The 27,204-nt window shown below is 45.9% G+C and overlaps 1 protein-coding gene across 10 annotated transcripts in view; it reads left to right on the top strand.

Moving 5' to 3' along the window:
• RANBP3 (RAN binding protein 3) overlaps positions 1-27,204 on the top strand; it is a 62,002-nt gene that overhangs the window by 22,834 nt on the left and 11,964 nt on the right. For 2 of the 10 annotated variants that reach the window (XM_014531897.1, XM_014531903.1), the window contains exons 2-10: positions 801-856; positions 7,410-7,598; positions 8,468-8,515; positions 15,901-15,937; positions 16,026-16,112; positions 18,417-18,488; positions 23,699-23,764; positions 25,140-25,232; positions 26,079-26,203. In XM_014531897.1, the coding sequence (XP_014387383.1) occupies positions 801-856; positions 7,410-7,598; positions 8,468-8,515; positions 15,901-15,937; positions 16,026-16,112; positions 18,417-18,488; positions 23,699-23,764; positions 25,140-25,232; positions 26,079-26,203 (773 nt within the window). The remainder of the gene's footprint in view (positions 1-800; positions 857-7,409; positions 7,599-8,467; positions 8,516-15,900; positions 15,938-16,025; positions 16,113-18,416; positions 18,489-23,698; positions 23,765-25,139; positions 25,233-26,078; positions 26,204-27,204) is intronic. The other 8 variants (XM_014531899.1, XM_005884395.2, XM_014531898.1 and 5 more) reach the window with 8 other exon arrangements.

Raw genomic sequence — 27,204 nt, 5'->3', positions numbered from 1 at the left:
TCATGAGCACACCCAGAGCCACATGCCCAGGTCCAAGACGATGAGGGGCCTCCCCCATGGGTTAAGGTGGTCCTCGGTTACAATCCCCTAGCTGGCTGCAGAGGCTTCCTGGGCTGCCCCTGGATAGGAGATACATGGTGTTGCCTGAGAAAATAGGCGGCATAGCCCTGACAGGGCATCCCAAAGGGTCTTTTCCTTCAGCAGACATGCAAGATGGACTCTCAGACTTTTACAGCTCCATAAATTCTTTTTTTGTTAATGGCTGCTCGCTTAGAGATCCAGGTGGAATGTGGGCCGGGGTTCTCCAACAAGCATGAGCTGTGTGGACAGAGATTGCAAACTGGTTGCTCCCTGGCCTCAGCTGGCCTGCAGATTAAAAAAAAAATAACCAACCCTAAACTAGTCTCCAGCATTTGAAATTCAGGAGATGCCATATAAAGATTTGACTTACCTGAGCTGAATTCCTTCAGAACCACAGTTGGTGGCATTGAATAGCTGCCACCTCCAATGTATTGCAGCTCACCACACTCCCCACCGCTCTCCCTTGATCAGGCCTAAGTGAGTCTTAAAGCCTTTTTATTGGTGTATAATATGCATACGTATCCTACCATTAAGTGTTGAATTGTCACAAACTGAAACCCCACACCTCCTCATTATGAAAGTATTTTTTAGGTGATTTGATGTCCTTTGGGGTTACTAGTTTTATATGGGTTTGTTTTTTATTTTTAACTTATAATTATAGCTTTGTTTACTGTATGAAATAGTGTTGGGGGGAAAAACACCAATTTTTCTTTTTGCAGAAAAACCTGCCATTGCTCCGCCCGTCTTTGTGTTTCAGAAGGATAAAGGACAAAAGGTAAGGGGCTGGTATGTTCTCTCTTCACATTTGTTTTCTCCTAGAGCTCTCTCTCCCCAGGTCACATAGCAAAGGAGACTTCTGCCCTTTAAGCCTTCACATTGAGCTTGGAAGAAAAAGGTCCAGTGGCTTTAGGTTACCATGGTGAATGGTTGAGATAGGTGTGTGTGGAAAGGGTTCAGAGACCCTGCTTTAAAAACGGTGGTAGAAAACTTTCTCCTCATTCCTAATGATTTGATTTAGAAATACTGTACATTAAGAAAATTAGTAGGAGAAAAAAGGTAGAAGACGGAGAGGAGGGAGAGAAGGAGGGAGAAAGTGGGAGAGAAAGTGGGGGGAGGGGAGGCGAGAAGGAGAAAGAGCAATGGTGGTTACAGAGGAAAAACAGGACCTTTAAAGATTTTAGAGACATTTTTTGGCCCCAACCAACAAGGCATAAATGCATTTAGGATAATTATTAGTTGACTTGGATTGTATATTTACCATCCATCTTTGTTGGGTTGCTTCCTCTTCTTAGATTTTAAATGTCTTGGTCACATTGTTGTTGGAAATACCTTGTCTAATTCATAGTGATGAGCTGGCAGCCTGTCAAAGGCCTGATTGGTACATCAGTTGCATACCTACCTTTGCATGTTGTTTGTCTTGAAGTCACAGGTTTTATATCCTTACCTGATAAATCAGTATGGAAGGTTGGGATTGTGTCCAAAGTTAGTTGATGTTTTGTGGCGATGCTTCCCAAGCTGATGTGAGGACTCCCTCTATTTGTCAAAAACATGGATGATCCCGCCCCACCCAGGGCCCAGGACAACAGATAATTTAATGCCCATGGCACGATTTCAGAGAGACCAAGTGTGTTCTGAAATCCATTTGTAATCTTGTTGATAAGAGAATTTGAGAATTGGCTCAGGGCTGGGGATCCACAGGCCGGGTGCTCTGGCGGATCCCCCAGTTCCCCGGCAAGGTGGCCGGCTCAGAGGTTGGGTCAGTTAGTCTGGTGATTTGGCACTCCCAGCAGTCCAGCTACTGCTTTGTAGACTTTATCCTTTGGTCTGAGAAGAGAGGCCAGACTTTTCTTTCTGTGCAGCCCAGTTTCCTGGAAAACATTTAGGTGCTATGCCAGGAAGAAAGCTTATGTACTGAGGGGACAGGAGGGAGAGGGGCCCTAAACCCACACCCCCTTGCACTGGAGCCTTCTGTTTTGGCAGGGTTTTATCTTCTAGGGCTTGTTCTCACATTAAACATCCCCATTGTTAATTCTTTGCTGAAGAAAGAATAGCCAAACCTGAGGAAATGTTCTTCCCATTTTGTTTTGGCTTTCCAGGTGGTATTTTCAAGATACATCAACCTCTGCTGTCTCCTCTCCCCTGCGCCCTGACACATACATACAGCTTACTTACCTGTGTTTTTAAACATCCCTCCTTTGGAAAAGGGTCAGTCACTGAAAGGCTGATGTGTTTCCTGTAGCTTTTTAGAAATGGATGTATTTGATTTCTCTTTTAGATGTAGTCACTTCTGAGGTTTTTCATTAAGTCGGGGTTTTCTAGCATTTTGAGTTTTATTGCGGCCATCATTTGAATCATTTTTAGCTTAAAATGGGGGTCAGCAAACTAAGGCCTGGCACCACTGCTTATTTTTGTAAATAAAGTTTTATTGGTACACAGCCATGCCTATCCCCTTCATAGTTACTGAGGCAGATTTCACACTGTAACAACAGAGTGAAGTAATTTGGACCCAGACCCATGGCCTGCAAAGTCAAAAATATTTAGTTTTTGGCCCTTTACAGAAAAATTTGCCGACCCTGAATTTAAAATGAGCACTAGGAATTAATAGTTCTTTAAACCTGAGGACTTTTGGACAGCTGGAAGGATGAAAAACTAAAATGTAATAAATGTTTGGCTGAATTTAAAATGCTTTTAAAATTAATTCTTGTTTTATTACTGTTTTCGCAGTTGAGGTGGTTTTTGCTTTGGTTTTTTGGTTTAGTTAGTTTTTTTTAACTTTTTTATTGAATTTATTGGGGTGACATTGGTTAATAAAATTATATAGGTTTCAGTTGTACAATTCTGTAATACATCATCTGTATATTGTATTGTATATGTTCACCACGCCAAGGCAAGTCTCCTTTTATCACCATTTATCCTCTTCTACCTCCTCCCACTCCCCTTTCCTTCTGGTTCTGTTGCTTTGTAATTCAAAGGATAACTTAGATGTATTGCCTTCATAAAGTTGAGGTAAATTATGTAAATGGATGACTGAACCAGAAGAGTAGCTAGGAAGATGGTCATCATCAACTTAAAATATACAAATGTAGTTCTTATCACAATACTGACTCAGAGCCAACACTAATGGGCTTCTAAAAATAACTGATCTGCAGCTTTTCAGAATTCAGCTCTCCATTTCTGTCCCAAGATCATCGAAAGGGTGTGGGAAACCTCTCTGTTTAACAGCAGAAGCTGGAGAAGCCTTTGTGACTGTCCTTTGGGGGTGCTTTCTGAGCTGTCAGGTAGATAGATAGTGGCTAAATGGACTCAGAATCTTTTCTTTCTCTATCGTTTTGACAGCACAAGAGTAAGGTGGAAAGTAAACAGTAATCAGGTAGCTTTGTTTCCCCTTAACTTCCCATTTCAAGAAAGATGGAAGGGCAGGTCTTCAAGGATCATCCACAAGACTTCTTGCCAAAGTAAGAGTTTGAGAGTCTTCCAGTTTCATTCATTCTTTCTGCCCCATTCCCTTCTCATACTGCAAAAGCAGAACTGGGAAAAGACTGTTGGGGCTGCTTTTTTCTGAGCACACTCTTATCCTCTTTCTCTTCGACGTTTTATTTTGAAATTTTCAAATTATCAGATAAGATGGAAGAACAGTACTGAAGACACAGGTATTCTTCACCTGGCTTCACTGTTAACATCTTTGTCATAAATGCTGAAAGCACTCAACTGTAATTTGCTCCCATCTGATGTTCCTCTCTAAATACTTCTGCAGGTGTTTCCTAGGAATAGTGTGTCATTCCTCTCCATGGCCCCAGTGTCATTGTCACCCATAAGAAAATGACCATTCAGAAGTCTCCTCCAATATATAATTTGTCCTAATTGTCACCAAAATGTCCCTTATAGCTATTTTTTGAGCCACTTCTTGATCCACATAGATCAAGTATTCCCATTGTCACTGTGAGGCCATTAACTTCCTTGTCAGTAAACAGTCTCTAAACCATCCAATGGGTGTGTTTCAAAGAGCCCCTGTCCCTCAACCCCGTTCAAAGGAGAGCACACCACAGGCCCAGCTATTGTTTGGATAAAAGATTTGAAATTTTAAAAACAAATAAGCTGCCAGCTAGGTGTTTTTGTTTGGTAGTAAAGCCACACAACATTTTATATCAGTTCCATTGATGGTCCATGTGTTCATAGCAAACTACAAATTGGTATAGTGGCCTGCTGGTGACACACAGGTCAAGTTGTCAAATCCTCCTATTGTCCCAGTTAGAGAAAGCCTTCCACAGTCTGAACTCCAGTCATAATGCACAATTATTGTCTTTACTTCCTTCCATGTCTCCAGGCTTCCTCAAGGTGGTGCTCTTCACAAAATGCTTGTGTTTACATGCATTTGTGTGGTTTTCTTAATGAGTTGTTTGTTTTTTAAATTTTAAGCATCACCCAAGGATATGTTTATTGATTTGAGAGAGGGAAAAAAAACATTGGTTTGCCTCTTATACTTGCCCCAACCTGGGACCTCAACCTGGGACTGAACCTACAATCTAAATAGGTGCCCTGACCTAAAATCTAACTGCATTCTTTCAGTGTACAGGATGACCAACTGAGCCACACTGGCCAGGGCTACATGCATTTGTGTTTTTAAAGCAAAAAAAAACACCTTTTATTAACTGCCTTGAATGGACGCAATTTTTTTTTCTTTTTAATGTGTAGAGAATTTGAATCTCATTTAGTAGGTTGTCTTATTGTATGTGATGATTAAGTGTTTCTTTCAGCCCTGGCCGGTGTGGCTCAGTTGGTTGAGCGTTGTCCCCTGTACCATGCACCGAAAGGTCTTTTGTTCAATTCTCGGTTAGGGCACATGCCCAGGGTGCGGGTTCCATGCATACTTGAGGCAACCAATTGATATTTCTCTCTCATATCAATGTTTCTCTCCCTCCCTCTTTCTTCCTCTCTCTCTAAAATCAATAAAACTTTTTTTTAATGTTTCTTTCAGTTAGTTTATCTTCCAAACATTTGTTAATCCGAAGGGGGGTGGTATTGCGGTTGCACTGGCAAGATAATGCCCATTTGGTAACAAGACAGAAAGCTGTAACAGAAATGCTTATGAGCAGAAACTCCGGTATTGCTGAAAATGCGGTATAGTATGTTTAGACCTAGTTTTGAAGCTTATTGTTGGTGTAACAAGTATACCCTATGTGCATGTTTTTATTTTGTTTGTTATTTTTGTCAGCCACATATAGTTTAGGATATATGATCTAGGGTCTGGATCTGATGTCTGATTTTAATAAACATGTTGAAAAACTACAGGTCCTATCTTGGTTCTTTAGAGCTTACTTTCTTGTCCAACAGAAACACTCGGACCCAAGGAGAAAAATGCTGGAACAACATTTGTATTTCTTTTTGGTCATCTTGAGTCCACCATGCTATGAGGACATTTGAACATTTATGTTTTAAAAGCAGAGATTTTTTAAAAATATATATGAGAGTAGAAGAATTGTGAATAAATAAGAAAGCAACTAAGGTAGAAGCATCAACAGTCAGCTCAGTAGATACTGTATACATTTGGTTTCTACTTTTTTTTAAAAAATATATTTTATTGATTTTTTACAGAGAGGAAGAGAGAGGGATAGAGAGTTAGAAACATCAATGAGAGAGAAACATCGATCAGCCGCCTCCTGAACACCCCCCACTGGGGGTGCACGCAACCAAGGTACATGCCCTTGACCAGGATCAAACCCGGGACCCTGAGTCCTCAGGCCGACGCTCCATCCACTGAGCCAAACCGGTCAGGGCGGTTTCTACTTTTACAAGCTAGAACCTGCTCATAATCCTCAGTAAATTGTTAAATACAGTTTTGCCCAGATGTCATGAATTAATTGATACTAAGTTCACCTCAACTTCCCATTTGAAAGGAAGCACTGACATTTAAAAGCAGGGATTTTAAAAAAACAACAAACCAACTGGTTCTAATTAGAGAGATAGGCAGTTTCCCACAAAGCTCTGGGTTTAATTTTCTTTTGGTGGGTGTTAAATTTCTAACCATAAAGTAGCAGCCGACTAATGGGCAAACTGACCTTGGTGCCCCAGAAAGGTTAGAGGAACAGTTTGGGAAGGTCTTTGAGTCTGTGGATCTTCCCTAGATAGGAAGGGTTGCTTTTGGTGGCTTTTTAGATGTGTGCATGAGTTAACACTGTGTTGCTATTGCTTTCCTAAGAATGTTTGAAAGTTCTCTTAAATCTTTTTTATATAGCACCTTTCATCCAAAAGGCTCACATGTTAAAAAATAGCCCCAACACCTATCTAAAGAGATCTCAGATACTTCACACCCAGAAGAAACACGGCAGCGTTAGCAGGGTGGCTGGATAGGGTAGCGCTGTGGTCATTTAGTTCACAAAGTAAGAGAAAGGGCTTCTTGTGGGCGATGCCATGCGGGAGGTTTGGGAATTGGAGCCCATTTGTTGCAGGACACCAACTTTATAACCCACTTCTCAAGAAAAGAGTCTTGGCCACAGAGCTCTCAGCCCACTGAAGCAATCCCCAGAAGCCCAAGAACCAGCTCAAAGAATGCCAGGGGTGTTGTACTTTCAAGGACAAAGACTTCTGGAGCCAGCTTTCTCTTATCCTGGCTGTTTTCCAAATAAGCCCCTGCCCAAGGTGTTTGGAATGAGCCTGGGGAAATCCCAAGCCAAAGGGCTCCCTCTTCCAGCTAAACTCCCACCCTCCCACCAATACAAAACTGGCTTTTCATGTCTCTGCCAGGTCCTTTAGTCACCCCACACCTGCACTCACTGAAATGAGAAAAGCTCTTCCTTCATCTCAGGTTTAAGCAGAACAAGTTGAAAGTTGATGGAAGAACTAGGGTGAGATGCAGAAGCTTTTGGCCCTGGACGCCTATGCTTGATTGTGTGGTGTCCCTGGCCTACTTATCCACCTTTCCTAGCAGATGGAAGTGGTGCTGAGGGCAGCTTCCCTGATCATATCTTTGAGGAGATGTGTTATTAACCTGTAATCATCCCTGTTCCCCTCTGATAGAGGCACTGTCCCCATTTTTGTCACTAGGAGTGTTTTTCTTCATTCATGGCCCATAAGCAGAGTAGCTCCATGCCAAGCCTTGCACTTTTGAAAACAAAGGTTCAGACTTCCTGCACACCTTAAAGCTCCTTGTAAAGTCAAACAGCAGGAAGTCCACATTCATTTTACTTTGTGCCTGCTTTCTTGGCCCATCCTCCTGGGCAGGAATTGCTGAAGGTGGAGCCATCTCTAGGCCTCCGATCCCTGCCCCCATCCCCTGCCCCATGTTGCAGCCTTTATTTACATTGAAGGAAAATTGTCTTTTTTGCTCCCAGTCCTCTGCAGAGCAAAAAGACTTGTCGGATTCGGGAGTGGAGCCTCAGGGGGAGGCTGAGGCTCCCCACCATGGCCCAGGTCACCCTGAGTCAACTGGTGAGCATGCTCTAGAGTCTCCTGCCCCCGCTAGCGCTTCAGCCAGCGCTCCTGAAGCCCAGCTTCCTCCTTTTCCACGAGAACTGGCAGGGGTAAGTCCACCTCCATTCCATGGCCCAGGGGTCCCAACCCAAACCGGCCCTTTTCCCTCTGAGTCCCTCAGATCCAGACTTTAGAATATAAGCAGCTGATAACTTAAAAGGTGTCCAGATCTCTCCAGCTCTCTTTAATTCCTGCTGCTGAAAAATCAGAGAAGATTAGGTCCCCTTTACATGGAGACTTGTCTAGTTGGATAAATATATGCCCATAGCAAAAAGCTAGTCCTGTTTCCTGAAATAGACACGAGGGGTCAAAAGAGGAATTGAGTAGTGGGTAGAACTTTCCAAATCAAATTGGACCCCTTCTCCTTCCTTCCATTTTTTCTTTCTCTCTCTGAATCCGGGCCTTCCAATTCAGTGTCTTAGAAACACAAGGAGCTCTGGCTTCCTTAATCTGTAGGAAGAGGAGATGTCTAACACAAATTGCTTTGCAAGACTGATTGTGTCTGGACTGTGGTGAGGCTGTGAGCTGCTTGTCTTCAATCAAAGCAGGAAGAAGAGAAGACTCTTCTTTGAATCCAGAGGGAACCCCTGAGCTCTTTATCTTTGTATTAAGAAGGCTTTTGAAGATAATAGGTGGAGAAGATTGTGAACTCTCAAGAACAAGAAATGTCTTGAGTGTTTGGAGTTTGATAAGTTGGGAAAGGTAAACATCATCATATATTCAGGATTGTAAACTCCATCCTCTAGGTACCCCCAATGTCGTGACATTGAAAAATGACTCTTAACAAGAAAACAGAGGGCCCCACTCTGCCATACAGAATGCAAGGCAGCCTTCCAGGGCATCACAACCCTAGACATTTAGCAATTTCTATGTCACGTCACCAGTACCCTGTGTTCTTAAGGAAACCATTAAAATTCAGTTACAGGCACCAAACCATAGGCGCAAGAAGAAGCCGTGTTCGGCCAAGGTGAGATTGGAGTCATATTTTGACAATTTGGAGGAATCAGTGTGTGGTGGCTAAAGAAGTAGTAGTTTTTATCATGGGTGGGGAATAGCAGGGAGACGGTCCTTCATGGCATAGAAGTGGGTTTGGGATAATGAAGTGTACTCAGAAGCTCAGTAATGACTCCAGCCAGGAGGCACTTACTGCCAGAGTGTTCTAGCATCACAGCCCTGACACGAGAGCTGGCAGGGCAATAATTAAGAGGTGGTCACTTTTTTGGTTGGGGGCAGAGGAGCTCCTGGGACCTCTTCCTGAGTCAGGTATTGTTAGTTATTTTATCTTCAGCCTTTGCGAACAGGTCATCTGTTCTCAGGCACTAAGAACAGATGACCTTGAAGTGGACCTGCCTGAGAGACTCTGAAGCCTTCTGCTGCTGCCTAGTTTGAAAAACACAACTTAGAGGCATCTCCAACTGGGATGGTTGAGGGTTTTCAACTGCGAAGAGCAGACGGCTAGATTGCAGAAATTGTGTCATGGCAGCTACTCTACCAGATTCATGTGGGCTATTTCAGGCCCCTCTCACTGCTAGTGCCCACTTGGTAAGACTGGTGGGTCCTCACCTTCCACCTGTGGCCAGTCCAAATGTTGATCTCTGAGGAACGTGGCTTCTCTGTCCTTGTGGACATTGGGTTGGAGACTCTAATCCCAAGAAATTCAGTTGTTCCCCAGGCTGGCCAATACAAGATCAAGTGTTCTAGCAGGGAACCTCAGGATGGATTGTGAAGTCATCATGGGAGGGAGCCAGGTCTCGGGGGAGTGGTTTATGAATGGAGAGCACAACCGTAAAGGCCTGCATCTGACATACACACACACACACACGCACACTCTGTTTCAGCATTTGTGACTACAGAAATCCTCCGTTCCGTCACAAGTCCCAGCAGCACCACCATCATGTCAGTTGGGGACAGCTCTGAGGGCTCACCAAGGGCTCGCTCTGTGGGGCTGTCTGCAGAGGAAACCATGGCAGGTTGCTAATGGCTCCTGTCAGTTGACTTTCCCCACTGAGTGGGCATGTTCAAGCAAAGTTCACTTTGTTTTTTAGGTCAATTAAGGCATAAATCAAGGCAGAGAAACCTGATCCAGGCTTCTCGGGCTGAGATTTTTTCCCTTGGTTACTCATTGCGTTTGCATCAGAACAAATTTGGATCTTGCTCTGTACCACACCAGAGTTCAGGAAACCGCCCACAGGTTACTCAGCAGGTCTCATCCATCATGCTCAGTCTCTTCTCTGTGCCTCAATCCCTGGGGGTCTATAAAGCATGAGCTCTTTATGGCAAATAGTGGCTCGCTGAATTGTTATAAAGGGCCTTGATCATCTTTCAGTCTCATCAGCACTCTAGCCATGGAAGACTCAGTACCAGAAAAAAGTCTATATATCAGACTTACTGGCTCTCAGCAGGCAGTTTGAAGAAACCCAAACCACATTTCAGATTCAGTTCTCTTATCCAGGAGAAGCGAGCAGCTTCGTGCTTGCCCCGATCCTGGCTGAAGTCTGCTGGACTGAAGCTCCAAGCCAAGGCACTGATGAGCTTAAACTATGTTTACGAGACCCACCAAGAAGCTTAGAAAGTGTCTGGAACGAGCCCCCTGGCTGGACAGCTTCCCTCATCTTCCAGCTCCTGCACAGGATTTGACTTTTGTTCCATCCCCACCCTACTTCATGTCTTCGGAGGCCACTTCTGTTTTTCTTGTTTCAGTGAGCTTTTTTAGTAAGAATTTCTGAGCTGGTTGCCTCAGTCACAAAATTGGCCCATAGTTGATATGAAGACAAGGACATGATCAGGCTTTGCTTTTTTTAAAAAAATTCCTCACCCAAGGATATGTTTTTATTGATTTTTTTTTTCTTTTGAGAGAGAGAGAAGGATGTGTGTGAGAGAGAGAGAGAGAGAGAAACATCAATCTGTTGCCTCCCATACATGGTCTGGCTAGGGATCTGACCCACAATCTAGGTATGTGCCCTAACTGGGAAGCAAGCCTGCAACCTTTTGGTGTATGGGACGACGCTCCAACCAACTGAGCTACTGGACCAGTGCAGTAGGCCCTGCTGTTATTTGATTTTTCATCCCACAGCCAGCTGGACTTTCTAACTGGTCAGTCCAGGCTGGAGTCACTGAGGCCCAGGCAGGCCAAATGGCATCCAGTGTTTTCTGGAAAGAACTTGTCTGACTTAGTCTTGCTTTCTGGTCTTTTCTGGGAGGTCAGGAAGGCAGTGCTTTTCATTTCTGCACACTTCCTGTGTGCCTATGTCTTTCATGTTCTGAAACACAATCTCCAGCTCCATCCCCTTCCCTGGCCTGGCACCTTTGTTTCCCTCGAGGCCACACCAGGCAGCCTCATGAGAGCCATGTTTTTTTTTGGAGGAGGGTAATAATAAATCTAATGATCATAATTTTTACAATTTAATCCTTTATACAAAAATCAGAAGCTTCCCGTGCCTATGTTCCCATCCTGGGTTAGACATTATCCCGATTTTGTACTTGGTGACAGGGTCTTACAAGCCTCCCAGAATGAACTGCTTCCCTGGAGGACCCAGTGGCTTCTGAGGGGAGAGGGCTGCCGGTGCCACCCAGAAGCACACGGTGAGCAGCTCCTTTGATTCTTCTGCAGGCTGGTGCTTACCAGCCCACAGCCCCTCCGCCATCTAAGAGGGCTTTTCCATTTTTGTGAACCTGCTTCATTCGTTCACACCGTCCTGAAGCCAGAGAAATCAGTTGAAGGGTTATCTTTGTTCTACTTTCTCTTCAGCCTCCTTATGTCAGTGTTAGTTGGGTATATTTTCATCATGATGTCCCAAATGGGTACTGACTCTTCCACAGATGGATTCTACTGTGGGGAGAGGCAGAGTAGAAAATGGGGCTTCTACACCCTGCTTCTGTTCCCCCTAAGAAGCACAGATCCTGAAAATCTGCTTTAGAGTCCTCCTCATATGAGTCTCTGTAATGGTAATCCTTGAACTTGGGCTGCAGATTTCTGAGGTCCAAGGAGTTGGGAGTCCCAGGCATTGCTTTCTACTGACCCCTGAGTAGCCACTCCCTTGATTGGGATGAAGGGTTTCCCCCAGGCTGCTCTGACACAGAAGAGGTCCAGAACACCAGGCTACCATCCAAGGGAAATGGTGGAACTGGCGTTGGCCTTGAGGGGAAGGGGGGCGCGGCAGAGGGAGTTGCTGCACCTCAGACCTTTTCCTTCCAGACAGCAAGCTCAGCCCTTCTCCAGCAGGGTGTAGGGCAGGTTGCTCTTCACATGGACATCTATGAACGATTTCTAAAAGAGTCAGCATTTCCAAAGGCATGCAGAAATGACTTCACCTTACATTCTGTCTTCCTGCTTCCTTGCACTAATTTTTTTTTTTTTTTAGAAGAGTTGCCAATGTCAGTTTCCTCATTGCTTCTCAGGTGTTTCATACTCCACAGGAGGTTCCAGCAGTTTTTGGAAGGTTCTCCTTGTCGGGGAGTCTTCCTGTGTTTTCCTTCCCAGGCCTTGGCCTCCAGGTTTTTCCGGACCGAGAGACCCATCGCCTGTCTGTGGGTGGTTCTTCAAAAGACTTGGGGCAAAAATTTGAGGGTTTCCTGGAGTCAGGGGTCTAGGAGTGTCTGAATCTTGTTTGGCCAGGCAACTTTTCTTCTCAGGTTTCCTAAGGGGCCATAATGGAGGATATGGACTCCATTTGTGCAACAAATACTTGAGAGTTTTTTGTGTACTGTGTCCTGGGTGTTGCACATATGAGCTATGAGGATAACAGACAGGGTAGGGCCTCATCATGGCTAGAGACAGACACATTAGATCATTTCTGATTGTGATACACAAAACAGGGTAGAGGCCCAAGAGAGGCTGGAGGGTGGGGTTAAGGGGAGCTGCCTCCACTTTCTGGGCAGTGAGATAGGCATGAGCGTAGGTTCATTCTGGAGGTGATCGGGAAAGGCCTCAGGGAGGCCACAGTGAGTGGACCTGCAGGAAAAGCACCCAGGCCTTGGGAGTAGCACATGGCAAAGGAACATTGAAGCGGGACAGTGCTGACATACTCAGAAAACAGCAGAGAGGCAGGTTGGAGTATGACGGCAAGGAGGAGTGGTATGGGATGGACCAAGGGTCCTGGTAAGCAGTCCTGGACCCTGAGAGGTGAGGCTAAATCTCCAGAGGCTCCTGGTTTGAGGAGGGGCTCCTAGCAACATTCAAATTCTTAAGGAGACCCAGATGCCTGAGGCTTTGCTATGTCGTTGGAAGAGGTAAGAAATTTAGGTGTCATTAAAAGAGCCCCAAAATACATGCAGCAAAAATTGGCAGAACTGAAGGAAGAAATTGACAATTCAGTCATAACAGTTGGAAACCTCAGTACTGCACTCTCAGTTATCAGTAGAATATCCAGACAGATGGACCCAGCAGAGTGCACTGTCCCCTCAGTCATGAGGAACCTTCTCCAGGGTAGACCCCTTGCTAGGCCACAAAACCAGTCTCAGTAAATCTGAAAGGATTGATACCATACAGTCTTCTCCAAACACAGTGGAATGAAATTAGAAATCCATAGCAGAATGAGCCCTGGAAGATTCACAAGGTGGAAACTAACATAAATGGCCAGCAGGCAACCGAAAAGTTATGTATGGAAGCCTGTTGAGATTGAGATGCTAGAGGAATCTCCTCTGCAACAACTGAGGCAGCTTGGGCCTAACAACTTTCAGGAGCACTGGCTGGGCTGCTGGCTGTTGCCCTGTGCATAACTTAGGAACACAGGCCTTCACTGCTTCTCCCTAGTCTTTCACTGAGCAAATGCTGAGGAAGCTCCTGCTGTGTGGTGCCGAGGGCCAGTCCCCTCCTGGAACTTTGAGTCTAGCAGGGGACCCTGACACGGAGCAATGAGGCCAAAGGACCAAGGGGTTTGTTCTCACATGGGAACTTAGAGACCTGAGGGAAAGGAGGACATCAGTGGATGAGGAGACAGTGTCTACAGAGCCCAGAGAGGGTGGTCATTTCCAGATCCCAAAAGTCAATCCAGGAAGTGGCAGGTCCCAGTTCCTGCAGAGCCACGGGACGGTAACACAGCTCTTTATTATCAGATGTCAGCCCCGGTCACTGCTGAATCATAGTGCTGTGGGCTCAGGAACCCCCATTCAAGGGTCTCCAAACCTGGCCCTTCAACTCTTGGCTGCCCTCAGGACATTATTCCAAATCCCAACTCACCTGTTCATGCTTGTCCCTGAGCTTTCAAGCCCTGTCCAAGGGTGTAACATCCAGTGGAAGTGAGCTTGCTGGGAGAGCAAAGCCACTGCCAGGTGTGAGCTGTAGCAAGGACTGGCACGTTGGGCTGAGCAAATGCCACCTATTTATCCAGTTGACCCCGTGCCACTTCCCTGTGAGGGAGGCACCAGCACCCTGTTTTCCAAATGAGATAATTCTTTGCCCAAGGTTTCCCATTTAAGCAATGGCAGAGCTGGAAGAAACTCTCTAGATCTAGAAGCCTTGAAGAGGGGGGTTGAGCACTCTCACGCTCCACTCATGCCCTGTTTGGGCCCAGTGGTGTGTTCACAGCTGCCCCAAGGACTATTGAATAGCCCCGTTGTGAGAAGGGTTTGTGTTCCCTAGCACTTGGATGGATGGTCCCCTGTGAGCTCCCAATCCCCTGAGACACACCTGGGGACAGTGTCATCCTCTCCCTTCACAAATACTTCCAGGAAGGCTCTTAGGACACAGACTTGGAGCAAGAAGCCCAGGTTGGTTTTTCTGACTCAAACCCTAGTCATTGACTCACACAGGAGAGAAGGTCCAGGTTGGAATCCTTTTCTTACTGTCCAAGCTCTCACCATCCTTCAAGATGGGCCAGTCTACACACTCTTGCCCACAAGCTAAGGTGGTGTTTACATTTTTAAAAGATTGTAAAAACAATATACAGCATGTGGTCCTCAGAGCTGGAAATACTTTCTGACCCTTTATGAGGAAAGTGTGTTGCCCAGGCTTTAGGAGGTCCTCACTAGTGCAGAGTCAGGTTCCAGCTTCAGGAGGAAAGCAGGGAGGGTGTCAGGTCACCAGCAAGAATTAGCTGCCCCAGCTTTAGGAGGGTCCCTCCAGATCCTCCCTCGCCTACAGTTTAGTTTAGTGCAGTTACTGCCTCCACACGTGCTCTGCCGTGTGAAAAGCTCTTTCACACGCACCACCTCATTTCATCCCTCAGCTCCTCCAGGCAGGTGGTCATTTGGCTAACCATGAGTCTTAGGGGCTTTTCTGAAACTAAGAAAACTGGCTCCTCTGCTGTTTCTTAAGCACCTCAGGAGGAGTGATGTTCAATCTTCCGCATTTGCTTTCTGCTGCTTAGTTCTCAAGAAGCATACATCCCTGAGAAGGGCCATACAGGAGGGATTATATGTTACCCTGGGTTGGGAGGGGACTCATTTCAGGCCTCTTAATTGTTAGTTGTTCACATTCTAAAACTAAAGGTTGTTAAGGAAAGGTTCTTTGGTTTGAGTCTTTCAGGGTGTGTGTGTGTGTGTGTGTGTGTGAGAGAGAGAGAGAGAGAGAGAGATCGTTCAGTAGGTTTGTAGTCTATGAATTGTTCTATTCTGAGCACGTTGCAGCAGACTTTGGTCCGAGGCATCAAAGTTCTAGGTTGCTCTGGAAACAATGGCCTACCTTGAAACAAGGTTCCTTACCGTGGAATATGCCAGGGCAAGGAATGGAAACCACCACAATCCGGTGTTAGGCAACCGTTTTTATTTTTTATTTTTATTGTTAATCTAAATCAAAGGTTATTTTTTCATTGATTTTTAAAGAGAGTAGAAGGGAGGGGGAGAGAGAGAGAGACATCGATTGGTTGCCTCCCAAGCACGCTCTGACTAGGGCCAGGGATCAAGCCTACAACCTAAGTTCGTGCCCTGGACCAGAATCGAACCCAGGACCCTTCAGTCAGCAGGCTGATGCTCTATCCACTTAGGCAAACTGGCTAGGGCTAGGCAACCATTTATTTTAATTAAACAGTCCAGCTGCCCTTCAGAGTGGAGAACGGGTCGCTTTTCAGCTCTTGGCAAAATGAGTTTTGGCCAGGTAAAGTTTCACTATGCTTGAATTTGGGAGTGACACACCAGTTAGCTGTAACCTGTGGAGAAACAAAGAAACCGATCCTTGTGCTGTAAATGTGCTGTCAATCATTAAGAGGATTCCTTAGCACGTGGCCTGGTCTGCAGAAGGTTCATGGGGGAGTTCTGAGCGTGAGATTGAAAGTTCCTCTGTGACTTGGTGGCTGAGCTAAGGGAGTTGGCCCTCAGTACTGTGTCTCAGGATCCATTCATTACGGAGCTTCTGAGCTGTTAGGTGAGAGGGCAGCTTGGCCCTCTCTTCCACCCTGACATGTGCTCTCGTTTCAGAGGTCAGCTGGAGGCTCCAGCCCTGAAGGTGGTGAAGGTGAGGAAACCTCTAAAACGTTTCACTGTCTTTCATTGTAAAAATGGAAGGAGCCTGATTTTCTCCTCCTCCTCATTGTTTTCTGTAGATTCTGACAGAGAAGATGGAAATTACTGCCCTCCTGTCAAGCGAGAAAGGACGTCCTCTTTAACCCAATTCCCACCTTCACAGTCAGGTAACAGCTACAGACCTTTATTGAGTGACAAAAGCATTCATGTTTACAAGCCCACTGTTCCCCCTTCAACATCTCACACTCATCTGTCTCCTGCCCAGATCCAGTTAGAATCAATCTGAGACTTGGTCTCTGTCACGATAAGGTTAGAGCTTGCCAGAGGTGTGGCACCAGGTACCCCAGTCTGGGATCAGTGACACTTATGGAGGGGTGTGACCTAGTGGACTGATAAGAAAGATGCACCAAGAAAAATCGTCCCTCTGAAATAAAGGGACTATCTGAGCCCTATTGGGGCCTCTGACCATTAATCACATGTCCACCTTCCAAAAGCTGCTTGGAAGTGGGGGATTCTCCTGACCCTTCTGCCTAGACCTTGGTGGTCCAATTGAGAAGAACACACACATGGTTCATAGTGAGCTGAGTGGTCCCAATAGACACTGTGGTGGTGGATTGCCTTGAGCTCCCCGAGGAAAGGGCTTGGTGGAGGCTTGAAAGGTGGGCCAGACTGGACCCCTGTAGAGGTATCTGGACTGGGCATGATCTGAGCACATGCACAGAAGCCAGAAGACCAGCCACAGCTTATGCAAAGTCTGGTGCAGAAAAGAGGTAGGTTCAAGGGTAGAGAGAGACACTGGGGCTACTTAGTGGGGGCTCCTCGAGCCTGGGGACTCCCCTGTAGTTTGGAGGGTCAGTGCTGTCACAGGGCTGCTCCCTCTCCTCCCCACCTCATCTGGACTTGGTCCACTCTGGCATTGTCCCATCTTGGTCTCTGTAACCATGACTTAGAGATGCGCGTGTATTGGGAGAGGATCTCTAGTTACCCAAATTGAAGTTCATTCTTGCAAAGTTCATATAAAACATTTACAACTGTAAACTTTAAAGATATTACTTTAAGGAGGGAAAAAAGACACTCTTGGAAAGTTTGTTTCTGCTTATAAAAGTAATGCAGACTTTACAGGAATAGCTGGTGCAGAAAGTGAGCGTCCTCTCAAGGTTGTCTCTATAACACACTTAATTTCCTACCTATTTCCCTTAACACTTTTTTTTTTTTTACGTTGCCACGTCCTTTTTCATGACTGCATAAGACCCCCTCCCCTGAATGGATGCACTGTCAGTTGCCCATTAGGCATTAAGGAACTGTCCAGATGGTTTGCAGTGGACATCCTTTTTTAAGGGCCTCTGCCCGCTTGTTGTATAGGTGTTTCTATGGAATGAGGAAGCATCCACTTCCTGGCTGTGATTGTGTTCCTTCTGTTCACTGTCTACTGCTGAACCACACTTTCTCATTAGGAAGGTGTAGCAGAGAAGAGACGAGGTGATTTGAATTGTGCACTAGGCTGAAGGGGCAAAGGACTACCAAACATTTTCTCTCTCTAGTGCAGTGGTTCTCAACCTTCCTAATGCCGCGACCCTTTAATACAGTTCCTCATGTTGTGGTGACCCCCAACCATAAAATGATTTTCGTTGCTACTTCATAACTGTAATGTTGCTACTGTTATGAATAGTAATGTAAATATCTGATATGCAGGATGTATTTAGGCGACCCCTGTGAAAGGGTCGTTCGACCCCCAAAGGGGTCGCGACCCGCAGGTTGAGAACTGCTGCTCTAGTGCATTGGTCTAGGACAGTGGTCGGCAAACTGCGGCTCGCGAGCCACATGTGGCTCTTTGGCCCCTTGAGTGTGGCTCCTCCACAAAATACCGACTTCTGCGCATGGGCCACAAAGTTTCAATCGCAATGTACGTGCGCGCCCGCACGTGGTATTTTGTGGAAGAGCCACACTCAAGGGGCCAAAGAGCCGCATGTGGCTCGCGAGCCGCAGTTTGCCGACCACTGGGAGATAATCGGCTCCCAATCCTCAGAGGAAAAGGAAAGATGAGCAGTGCCAGTAAGATCCAAAACAGGTGGGGGTGGGGAGTGCAGCCAACTTTTGAGCCCGGACTGGTGACAAGGAGCAGGGGCTGAGGCTCAGCCCCAGGTAAGACTTGGTACATCTGGTGTGCTCCGATTTCCTCCTGGCTGCCCCCACGGGCCTAGGGTGCCAAGGAAAAGCCAGGGGCATGAGGACAGGAGAAATGACCACAGTGGACCAGAGTGAACTGGTAGACATCAGACAGAGGCCATTAGGCTGGAGACTCCCCTCTTCTTGCTGTAGAGTGTGTGGAGTATCTAAAGGCCTTATTCATTATGCTGACCCCCACCTCTTCCACCACAGTGGGGCTTGGAGATCAACCCCTCATGTCTGCCCCACCTACTCACTCTGTTTTTCCTCTTGTTCCCCCCCTGCCTGCACCTCCTTGCTGACAGTATCAAAAAACAATGTTTTTATGCCATCAACCTTCTGCGAGCCATCTGCAGGCAATTCTGACTCAGAACCAGGTGAGCCCTCACATCCCTTTGCCTTTCACAGCCAGTCACTGGGGGTTTTCCTGGGATGAAAAGCAGTTAATATTGTAAAATAGCACCTTAACAGCAATGGACAGTTTGAAAGCAGAGTTCAGTTTCTAAATGTTTTCCCAACTGTTTAGCTTGTACATTTGGAATCCAGTGTAAGAGAGGCTTCATAAGCCCTTATTTCTGTTTCTGTAAGTAAGCCTGTTTACAAGGATTTTTATATCCTTCTTGAAAAAAAGAAAGAGGTGTATTACTTGTTTTTCAAAATTTTACACAAGTAATACATTTATGTAATTTTTAAAAAGGCAGATTAGAAATAAATAGACTTAAAGAATTAGGCTGCCCCTTTCCCACTGACTACCATCCCAAAGGTAACTAATGTGAAATGTAATTTCCCAGACCCCTTTTCGGTTATTAAATTCCCACATTAATTAGTATGGCTTAGATGTGTTCGGATAAATGCATATATTTAATCACGGCTTTAAAACTTTAAGGAAAACAGCTTGCTCCCCTCTGAAGAACATAGAGCCTGCCTTTTTTGGTCTTTTGCAGGAGAACTAACTCCAATAATTCCTGAAAGTTTCTCCTCATAAAAGATTTAATGAGCAAGTTTAACCACCCTAATTCTGTAACCAAACCTGCCTTATATAAATTCATTGCCGACTTCAAAAGCATTGCAAGATAACTCATACTCTGGCATGAGAGTGATGTCAAGGGAAGAGGCTAGTTTTTATAACTTTGAGGATTGATTTGATGGCACCATTTCAAACAGTTGAATTTGTTCTGACTCTGAAAGCAAACTGTTTGGAGTTGACCCCCCTTCCCACTTCTGAAGAGGAACTTGGTTTTTAAAGGTCTTTGGTCGTACCTGGGGCACTGGTTTAGCAAGTTGTGTTCTGAGGTGTGGGGGTAGTGTTAGTCTTTGCGAGTCTGTTTTGGTCTAGGGATCAGTAGCTGAAGACACACATCTTGATCCCTTTATGCCATGGAGTTCTATTATGAATCTCAAGATCACCTCTGAGGTCTGTGAGTGATGGCCTCACTCCCTCTCTCTGCCCCCAAAACCTTTATCCAGCAGCATTGAGAGTGGGGTAGCCCTGCGAAAGGGGACAGCTTAGTCTGCTTTAGCAGAGGTTCTGATACAGCCCTGGTCCCTGGTACCTGATGCAGCATGCCAGTCATATTAGATTTGCACATCAGCTCTGCAAAGTGAGCCTCTTATATGCTTGCCTGTCTTATTTTTTAGCTTAATGGGGGAGCGGGGGGAGGGGGGGGGGACCTAAAACTTACGGAAAATTTTTATAAAGCATCTCTCTATCCCTTTACCTAGAAGGCTCCATGCGTTCTTCAGAGCAAAGACATCAGATTCTAATCACATGTCTCTCTCTCCATCTGAAACAGTTGCTCATTCTTTCCTTGACTTTTGTGACCTTGAAGATTACAGGCCAGTTATTTTGGAGAAGTCCTTCAATTAGCGGGTGTCTGATGTGTCCTGGGGCTTCCACCCAGGTTGTGTATTTGGGACTGGAATGCCATAGAAGTGCAGCCGTGCTCTCCCAGTGCACCCCAGTGGTGGCACACCATGTGTACTCTACCTGGTGCAGGCCAGGTTGACTTTGATCACTTGATTAGGGTGGAATCTGCCCGGTATCTCCACTATAAAATTATTTCTTCTTTCTTTGTCATTACTATTTTCTGGAGAGATACTTTTTTTTTCTTTTCTTTTCTTTTTTCCTTATTGATTAAGGTATTACATATGTGTCCTTATCCCCTCATTGCCCCCCCACCCCATTCCCATTCATGCCCTCACCTCCTGGTGTCTGTGTCCATTGGTTATGCTTATATGCATGTATACAAGTCCTTTGGTTGATCTAGCCAGTTTGCCTCAGTGGAGAGATACTTAGAGACATGAGGAAATCTCTCATATTGCCCTCCTTTGTTAGCATCCATTAATGTTTTCTTGCTTGAATTAATTATTACTCTGATGATGACCACATGGAGATTTTCTGCCCCATTTTTGCCCCAACATTTATTAATTGGCATTCTACTATAAGGAGCAGCTTTCTTTTCCCCACTTTACTTAGTCATTTGTGTCGATATGGATTTATGGATTCCTGTTTTAGTCAGTGGGTTGCAATTTGTTATTAGTTTTTATTTTAATATTCAGATTTTATTTTGATCATCAGTTATTTTAATTGTTCCAGATTTGGCCAATGGGCCCCATCAAGCCAGGTTCCTGTGTCCTTTTCCCAAGTCCCTGTCATTCTTTTAAGCACTTTCTTTACTTTCTGTCATAATAAGAGGTTCCAAGCTCATCATCTTTCCCCTTTTCTCAAAGGAGTCATAGTTCTTAATGGAGCATGGTCTCAAGAAACCAAGATCTGGGTGCTCCGTGTGTTCACCACCATTTGGGCTGTCATTGCTCTCAGGACCTCTCAGTGCCCAGAGCTGGGAACACACACACACACACACACACACACACACACACACACAACTAGGAACATATACACATATACCTATACGCATATATATGCTTACATTTACATATATTTCTACATCTCTATCTGGATACTTCCAATTCATTGCCAACAGGATTCATCTTAACCTCCCCCTCTGTATATCTACCTCTCTTTTCTAAGAAACCTGACTCCCTCTGTCCTCAATACATTTATTTACTCATTGCTCCATTCCCCCATATGTGGTCAAGCACTCTTCTCCCCCTGCACCAGCACTGCCCTTACACACCCCAGCCCTCATCAGGCTGCCTTCTCTTGGATTCTTTCCAACCCCTGGTATACATCAGGTTGAATTCTGATATATTTTCCTGTTAAATCTGGGCCTCCCTGGATGGTGAACATTACTTCCTCAGAAGTCACTCAGGATCTTCCTGAGGCAGGACACAATGTACCCTCAAAGGAGCCTGCTTGCTTCAAACATGATTTGGAAGAGGAAAGAGGCTGCCCCAGAGGGGAGTCCTCTCCCGCCAGGGAGCTCACAGAAGGGGATGCATGTGCCCTTAAGAAGACACCAGTGTAGCCACCTGTGTGTAGTGGGGCTCTGGCCTCCAAGCAATGCCTCTTCATTGTACCCTGACCATCTTGCAGGAGGCCATGAGAAGAGATCATATTTGTTTTAGTGAAGATGGGGCTGCAGCAGGGGCCTCCAGGGTTTGACTGCCCTGTAAGCACACCACCCTCCTGCTTTGGCCCCTTCAGAAGTGTGGTACACCTTGCTAATCTGTCCATCAATTTACTGTAGCATTCAGCATAGATTTCCTGTGCATCTTCAGGGTTGGCCTGGCACCAGATGCCAAGTTAGTGAATGTTCACTGGCAGTAATTTCTGGGCCCGCTGCCCACACTGATCAGCATAGGTCAGCCCCACAGGTCAGTGGCTGTTAGCATTGGCTCTGCACAGGGCTCAGTGGTCGCCATCAATGTGTAGCCACAATGTGAGCATTGCAGAGCCAGCTCTAAGAGCTTTAGAAGTTTTCTAAATTGTGAATTTCATCTCAATTTTTTAGTTTTATATTGCCAATCATCTTCTGAATAACCCTAAGCTTTGGAAATGTAATTCAGTATTTTCCTTCTAAAAAGGAACATCTGGCAGCATGTCTTCCCCTGCATCCTGTTTTGTCTGATTTCCCGAGTGTGGTTTTTATGGCCCACAGCTCTCTTATGGGAGAGACACCACCCCACTAACACAGGCTCTAGAAGCCTGGCAGGCTCCAGTCCTTTTTACTAACTAGCAGTGAGAGTTTCTGTAATCCTATTTTTGCCCAAGGAAAGCAGTTTGGCTCACCAACATGTCGACAACAGGAAGAGGGCCCTTCTGTTTTACTCAGAATTCTGATTTGATTTTGTTTCCTACCTGAAAGTGGTCTGACAGCATTTGTGATATCATTTTAGTGTATAATTGGTTGGTTTTAGTGTATCCACAGAGTTGTGCAACTGTCACTGCAATTAATTTTAGAACATTTTAACCACCCCCAAAAGAAGTCCCATATCCTTTAGCAGTCATTCCTCATTCTATCTTTCCCAGCCCCTGGCAGCCATGAATCCACTTTCTGTCTCTGGATTTGTGTGACCTTTTGAGGTATCTTTTAAGTCTTTACTTTCTTCCAACAATATGGAATTGTTTTCTTGACTTCATTTTGGGTTGTTTGTTGCCAGTGTATAGAAACACACTGATTTCTGTATGATTATCTTGTGCCCTGAAATCTGGCAAGGGTGTTTTCCGATGTGTTGGACCTTAGCACAAAAGCAAGGCTGCCTCTGGTGGCCTAAAATGCTGCTGTCCCTCTGCTTCTCCAGATACAGACCTGGCCTGTTAGAGTCACAAAGCTTTTTATGCTGATCCTTCCCACCAAGGATTGCATTAAACTGTCTCCTCCACCCCACCCCCTTATGAGATGGGCAAAGTCACCAAGATGCATTGATTAAGGGATCTGTGGACGTGTGGCTAAGCAAAAACCAGGTTTTGAATATCCCAAGAGCCCCTGTATTTGTCAGCCTGAACTCAAGTCCTGGGGGAGGCCCCGCCTCCTCACATGTGGCCAGGACAAACAACCCTGCTTCCTTCTTCCAGGCCTTCCGGTGCTCTCACTAAGCAATGAGACAAAGCTCTCCAGGCATATCTAGAAAGAGAGCAAGTCCACTATGTGCCACTCTTGATCTCTTGCCAAAGAAAACATTTCTCATTTCCCACACATCTGTTGGTAGTACAAAGAGCTCTCCTGACAAGTGCTCTAGGAAAGAGAAATGCAACTCTGGATACCTTTATTCGGTGGCCCTGTGACATTCTCCAGGGCCTGCAAGTGCAGCATGGCATCCAAGGTCCTGGCAAAGTCCAGCCTGGCACTCACCTTCTGGATGGAAGGGCTCCTTGGTGGAGTGGTCACCCTCACTTCTATCTTGCACCTTTGACACCCTCTGGTCTTCCATTCGCTGCAGTTTGCCCCGAGCCACACTTCCTGCAATCCCCTGCCTCCTCACCCAGGCTGCCTTACAGCCTTGGTGGTTGGATAGGACTTCTGCATTTCTGTTTCAGTTTGAAATCATTTCCCTTGTTCTCTAGGCCCCTGGCTACTGAGGCCCAGACAACCACCCTCTCCTGCCCCTGCTCCCTCCCAGCCTCACCATCCCACTCTAGGAAGGCTTTTTTTTTTTTTTTTTATCTTTTGTCTTGTGCTTGTAGAGGAAAAGAGCAGTGGGTTCCGGTTGAAGCCACCAACACTGATCCATGGCCAGGCACCCAGTGCAGGTAGGTGCCCACGTTGGAGGAGGAGAGGAGAGTGGCTTTCTCATACCCTTCCAGGCTTCTGCACAGCTGCCTAAGGCAACCCACCAGTGCATTCTGGGCTGGTACCTGACACCTGAGCTATGGAAAAACACTATAAAGAGCCTGTCAGACCAGGGAGCTTCTCTACTCTGAAGTGGAGGTGACAAGGGAACAAGCTTGGGTTGGTATGGGAGTTTGGGCTCTGTGCCCAGTGATAGCTCAGTTGGTTCCAGCTGTCTTTCCAGAGCATTCTAGCCCCAGCACGCCATATCGTTAACCCTGATTTGCAGAGTGGCCTCAATTCAATAGCACACTGTTCGTGAGTAAGGCCAAGTGATGGCGCTCTGAAGACCTGTCAGGTCCAAAGGGAGCCCAAGCAGGGCCAAAAATGTTTTCTCATGGTCCTTGCCCTAGTTGTATTTGGCCAGAGGTATTTTCTCAATGTGGCATTTTTAAAAAGCAGGTGCTGCCTTAACTGGTTTGGCTCAGTGGATAGAGTGTCAGCCTGGGGACTGAAAGGTCCCAGGTTTGATTCCGGTCAAGGGTACAGGCCCAAGTTGCAGGCTCAATCCCCAAATAGGGGGCGTGCAGGAGGCAGGCAATCAATGATTCATCATTGATGTTTCTATCCCTCTCTTCCTCTCCTTTCCTCTCTGAAATCAATAAAAATATATTTTAAAAAATAAAAAGCAGGTGCAGAGGGTGCCTTTCTGTGATCCCAAGCAGCAGCCTAAATTCTGGGGGATTGCCTGTGGCTTTGCTGCTTTCCCCTCAGGTCTGTGCTTGACCTTTGAGCCCAGCACTTGAGAACAGCTGTCCCTTGGCTTCCCCCGAAGCATTAGTGTACTCACTGGGTTAATTCATAGACATGATCAGTTACATGGAAATGTCATTTAATCACATGTAAAAATAGCAATAACCAAACTCTGTATGTTTAGCTGTAAAGAAAGTGTTTTGGGTTTGTTTTTTTAATGTGCTTCCTTCCTGGCCGCTGTGGCTCAGTGGTTGAGCATGGACCCATGAACCAAGAAGTTGCAGTTTGATTCTGGTCATGGCACATGCCCGGGTTGTGGGATCGATCCCCAGTAGGGGGCACGCAGAAGGTAGCTAATCAATGATTCTCTCTCATCATTGATGTTTATATCTCTCTCTCCCTCTCCCTCCTCTCTCTAAAATCAATAAAAACATTTTCTAAAAAAAAAAAAACACAGATGTGCTTCCCTACAGAGTCTAGTCTATGAGGAACATGAAATGGATTGCTGGATTTAATTTGTCTGTAAAGTGCCTGAGAGCCTGAGCTGTTGCATTTCTGCCCACGAGGTCCAAGGGCGCTGGGCAAACCGACCTCTGTTCCCAGGTCTGCCAAGCCAGAAGCCCAAGGAGCAGCAGCGGAGCGTGCTTCGCCCGGCAGTGTTACAAGCCCCACAGCCAAAGGCACTCTCACAGGCCGGTAAGAAACGCAGCCCTGGTACAGGCTGGCGTGGCAGAGTTGATTATTACAGAAGTCGCTTCTGGGACAGCCATGTCATATCTGCCAAATGCACAAAGAAATAAAGTGCTGGGAAAGCAGCCCTTTATATTCCTGGTGAGCCTAGTAAAGACATGAGGCCAAGCCTGACTGCTGGTGCAAATGTGCCGTGTGCACGCCCTGGCCTCATAAATGCTGCCTCCACTTCCTGAGCGGTTCAGATTCGTCCCTACACGTTTGCAGGCAGAACTCAGCCCTGCAGTCTCAGAAACTCGAAGGGTAACTTTCACATGTTTTCATTTTACTTGCCAACCTTGAGACGTGACTCTTAAACCATATTTTCATTACATCCACATAGGCAGTGGTTTTCAGTTAATCTTTAATTTTCTTCATGTGAATGAGCTCTTGTCTTCCTCTTGATCTTTCCCTATAATTCGAGAATTCTTCATCAAAAGCCACGCAACATCCCACATGAGGGAAATAGTAACATTTCTGAAGAGTTTTTAATTACATGGGAAGTTTTTTTATGTAATAGTCAACAGTCAAAGCTAGATTTGAAGTTGTGCGTGTCATGTAATCTCAGCTATTTAAAGGAAAAATGCATAGAATGAAGATAACATTTGTAAAACTTGTTTTGTAAAACTCATAATTCTTCCCCCAATATTTGTTCTTTTAATCTAAGAGTTTGTTGCTTTTAGTAGAGATACTAGACCCTTTCTTATAAAAGGAGAAATTATATACTGTTGGTCCAAATGGTGGCAGAAGAAAGCATTAGAGGTGGTCTAGCACTAACTCCATGATTCTCACTCTGTCGGTTTGTCCCCACAGTTCCAAGCAGCGGCACCAATGGGCTCAGCATCCCAGCAGACTGCACAGGAACAGCGACATCGACATCAACGTCGCCTGACAACCCCACACAGAGAAGTCCACCTGATGAGGCGCCAGCACCTGAGGTCCGTCTGTGCCAGGGCAGGGAGCACACCTCACAGGAGACTTCTCAGGCTTTGCTGAGCACATAGACTGTTAGCTGCTCTGAGCAGTGCCAGTTTGTTCTGTGTTCAAGCTTTCTGGATTTGCTCAGCAGTATCAGTGCTGATGAACGCCAAGAGAGGGGAGGGGTGTCTTTATGGTTCTGAGAGAAAGATGCTGTGAGCAAAGCTCTGCTATAGAGTCCTGTGTTGCCCGAATCCAGCATGTCATTTCCACATGTCCTGGGGCAGCATTTCTGCTAGTTGGCACACTAACCTTTGAGCCTTGGGGAGCCACCGGGACCGGAGGGATGGCTTTCATTAATGAGATCCTTGCACCATTTTGTGGGGACAAATGTCTTCCCTCCCTGTTTCCATACCCCAGCGACTCTGGGGATTCGTACACGTGTGCTCTTTTAAATGCCTGGGGAGTCAGCTCAGAAATTGTTTGTTTTTAAAAGACATCCTTTATGGTTCTGGAATTATATAGGACAGAAGCATCTGTTTTCCAGTAGTGCTGCAGAGCAGCTGGGAAACAGGCATTTCATGAAGCACCTGCTCTTGGGGTTGACAGACAGATTTGGAATCCAAATTGCAATACTGCACCTTGCCTCAGACGCAAGCCAGACTGCGTCTGTGTGCCTTTGCCCTCGGCCACTTTAACAGATAAGTTGCTGCCAGAGGTTCTCTATCCTCTGCCTCCCTCATCCTCACCCTCACCCCCCATAGGTGTTCAGGCTCAAATGGTGAAAATGATCATCTACATTTCTATTTTGAAACATCTATGAGGTCCCCCCCACCTTCAACCCAGTTAATGGAATTGGAAGTAGAAGTTGTTTTTGTAACATATGCTTCATGGAACTTTGGTAGCTGGGTCTCAGGGAAGTCAGCTGCACATCTCTGCACCAGAGGGAGACCAAAAGTGACCCCACTGTCCTGTCCTCCCCATGTTCCTGGCTGCCTCACTTTTCCGATTGGTTCTGGCC

Source organism: Myotis brandtii, unplaced genomic scaffold, assembly GCF_000412655.1.
Source record: "Myotis brandtii unplaced genomic scaffold, ASM41265v1 scaffold827, whole genome shotgun sequence".
NCBI classification, from domain to species: Eukaryota; Metazoa; Chordata; class Mammalia; order Chiroptera; family Vespertilionidae; genus Myotis; species Myotis brandtii.
This window is presented reverse-complemented; position numbering and strand designations above follow the sequence as displayed.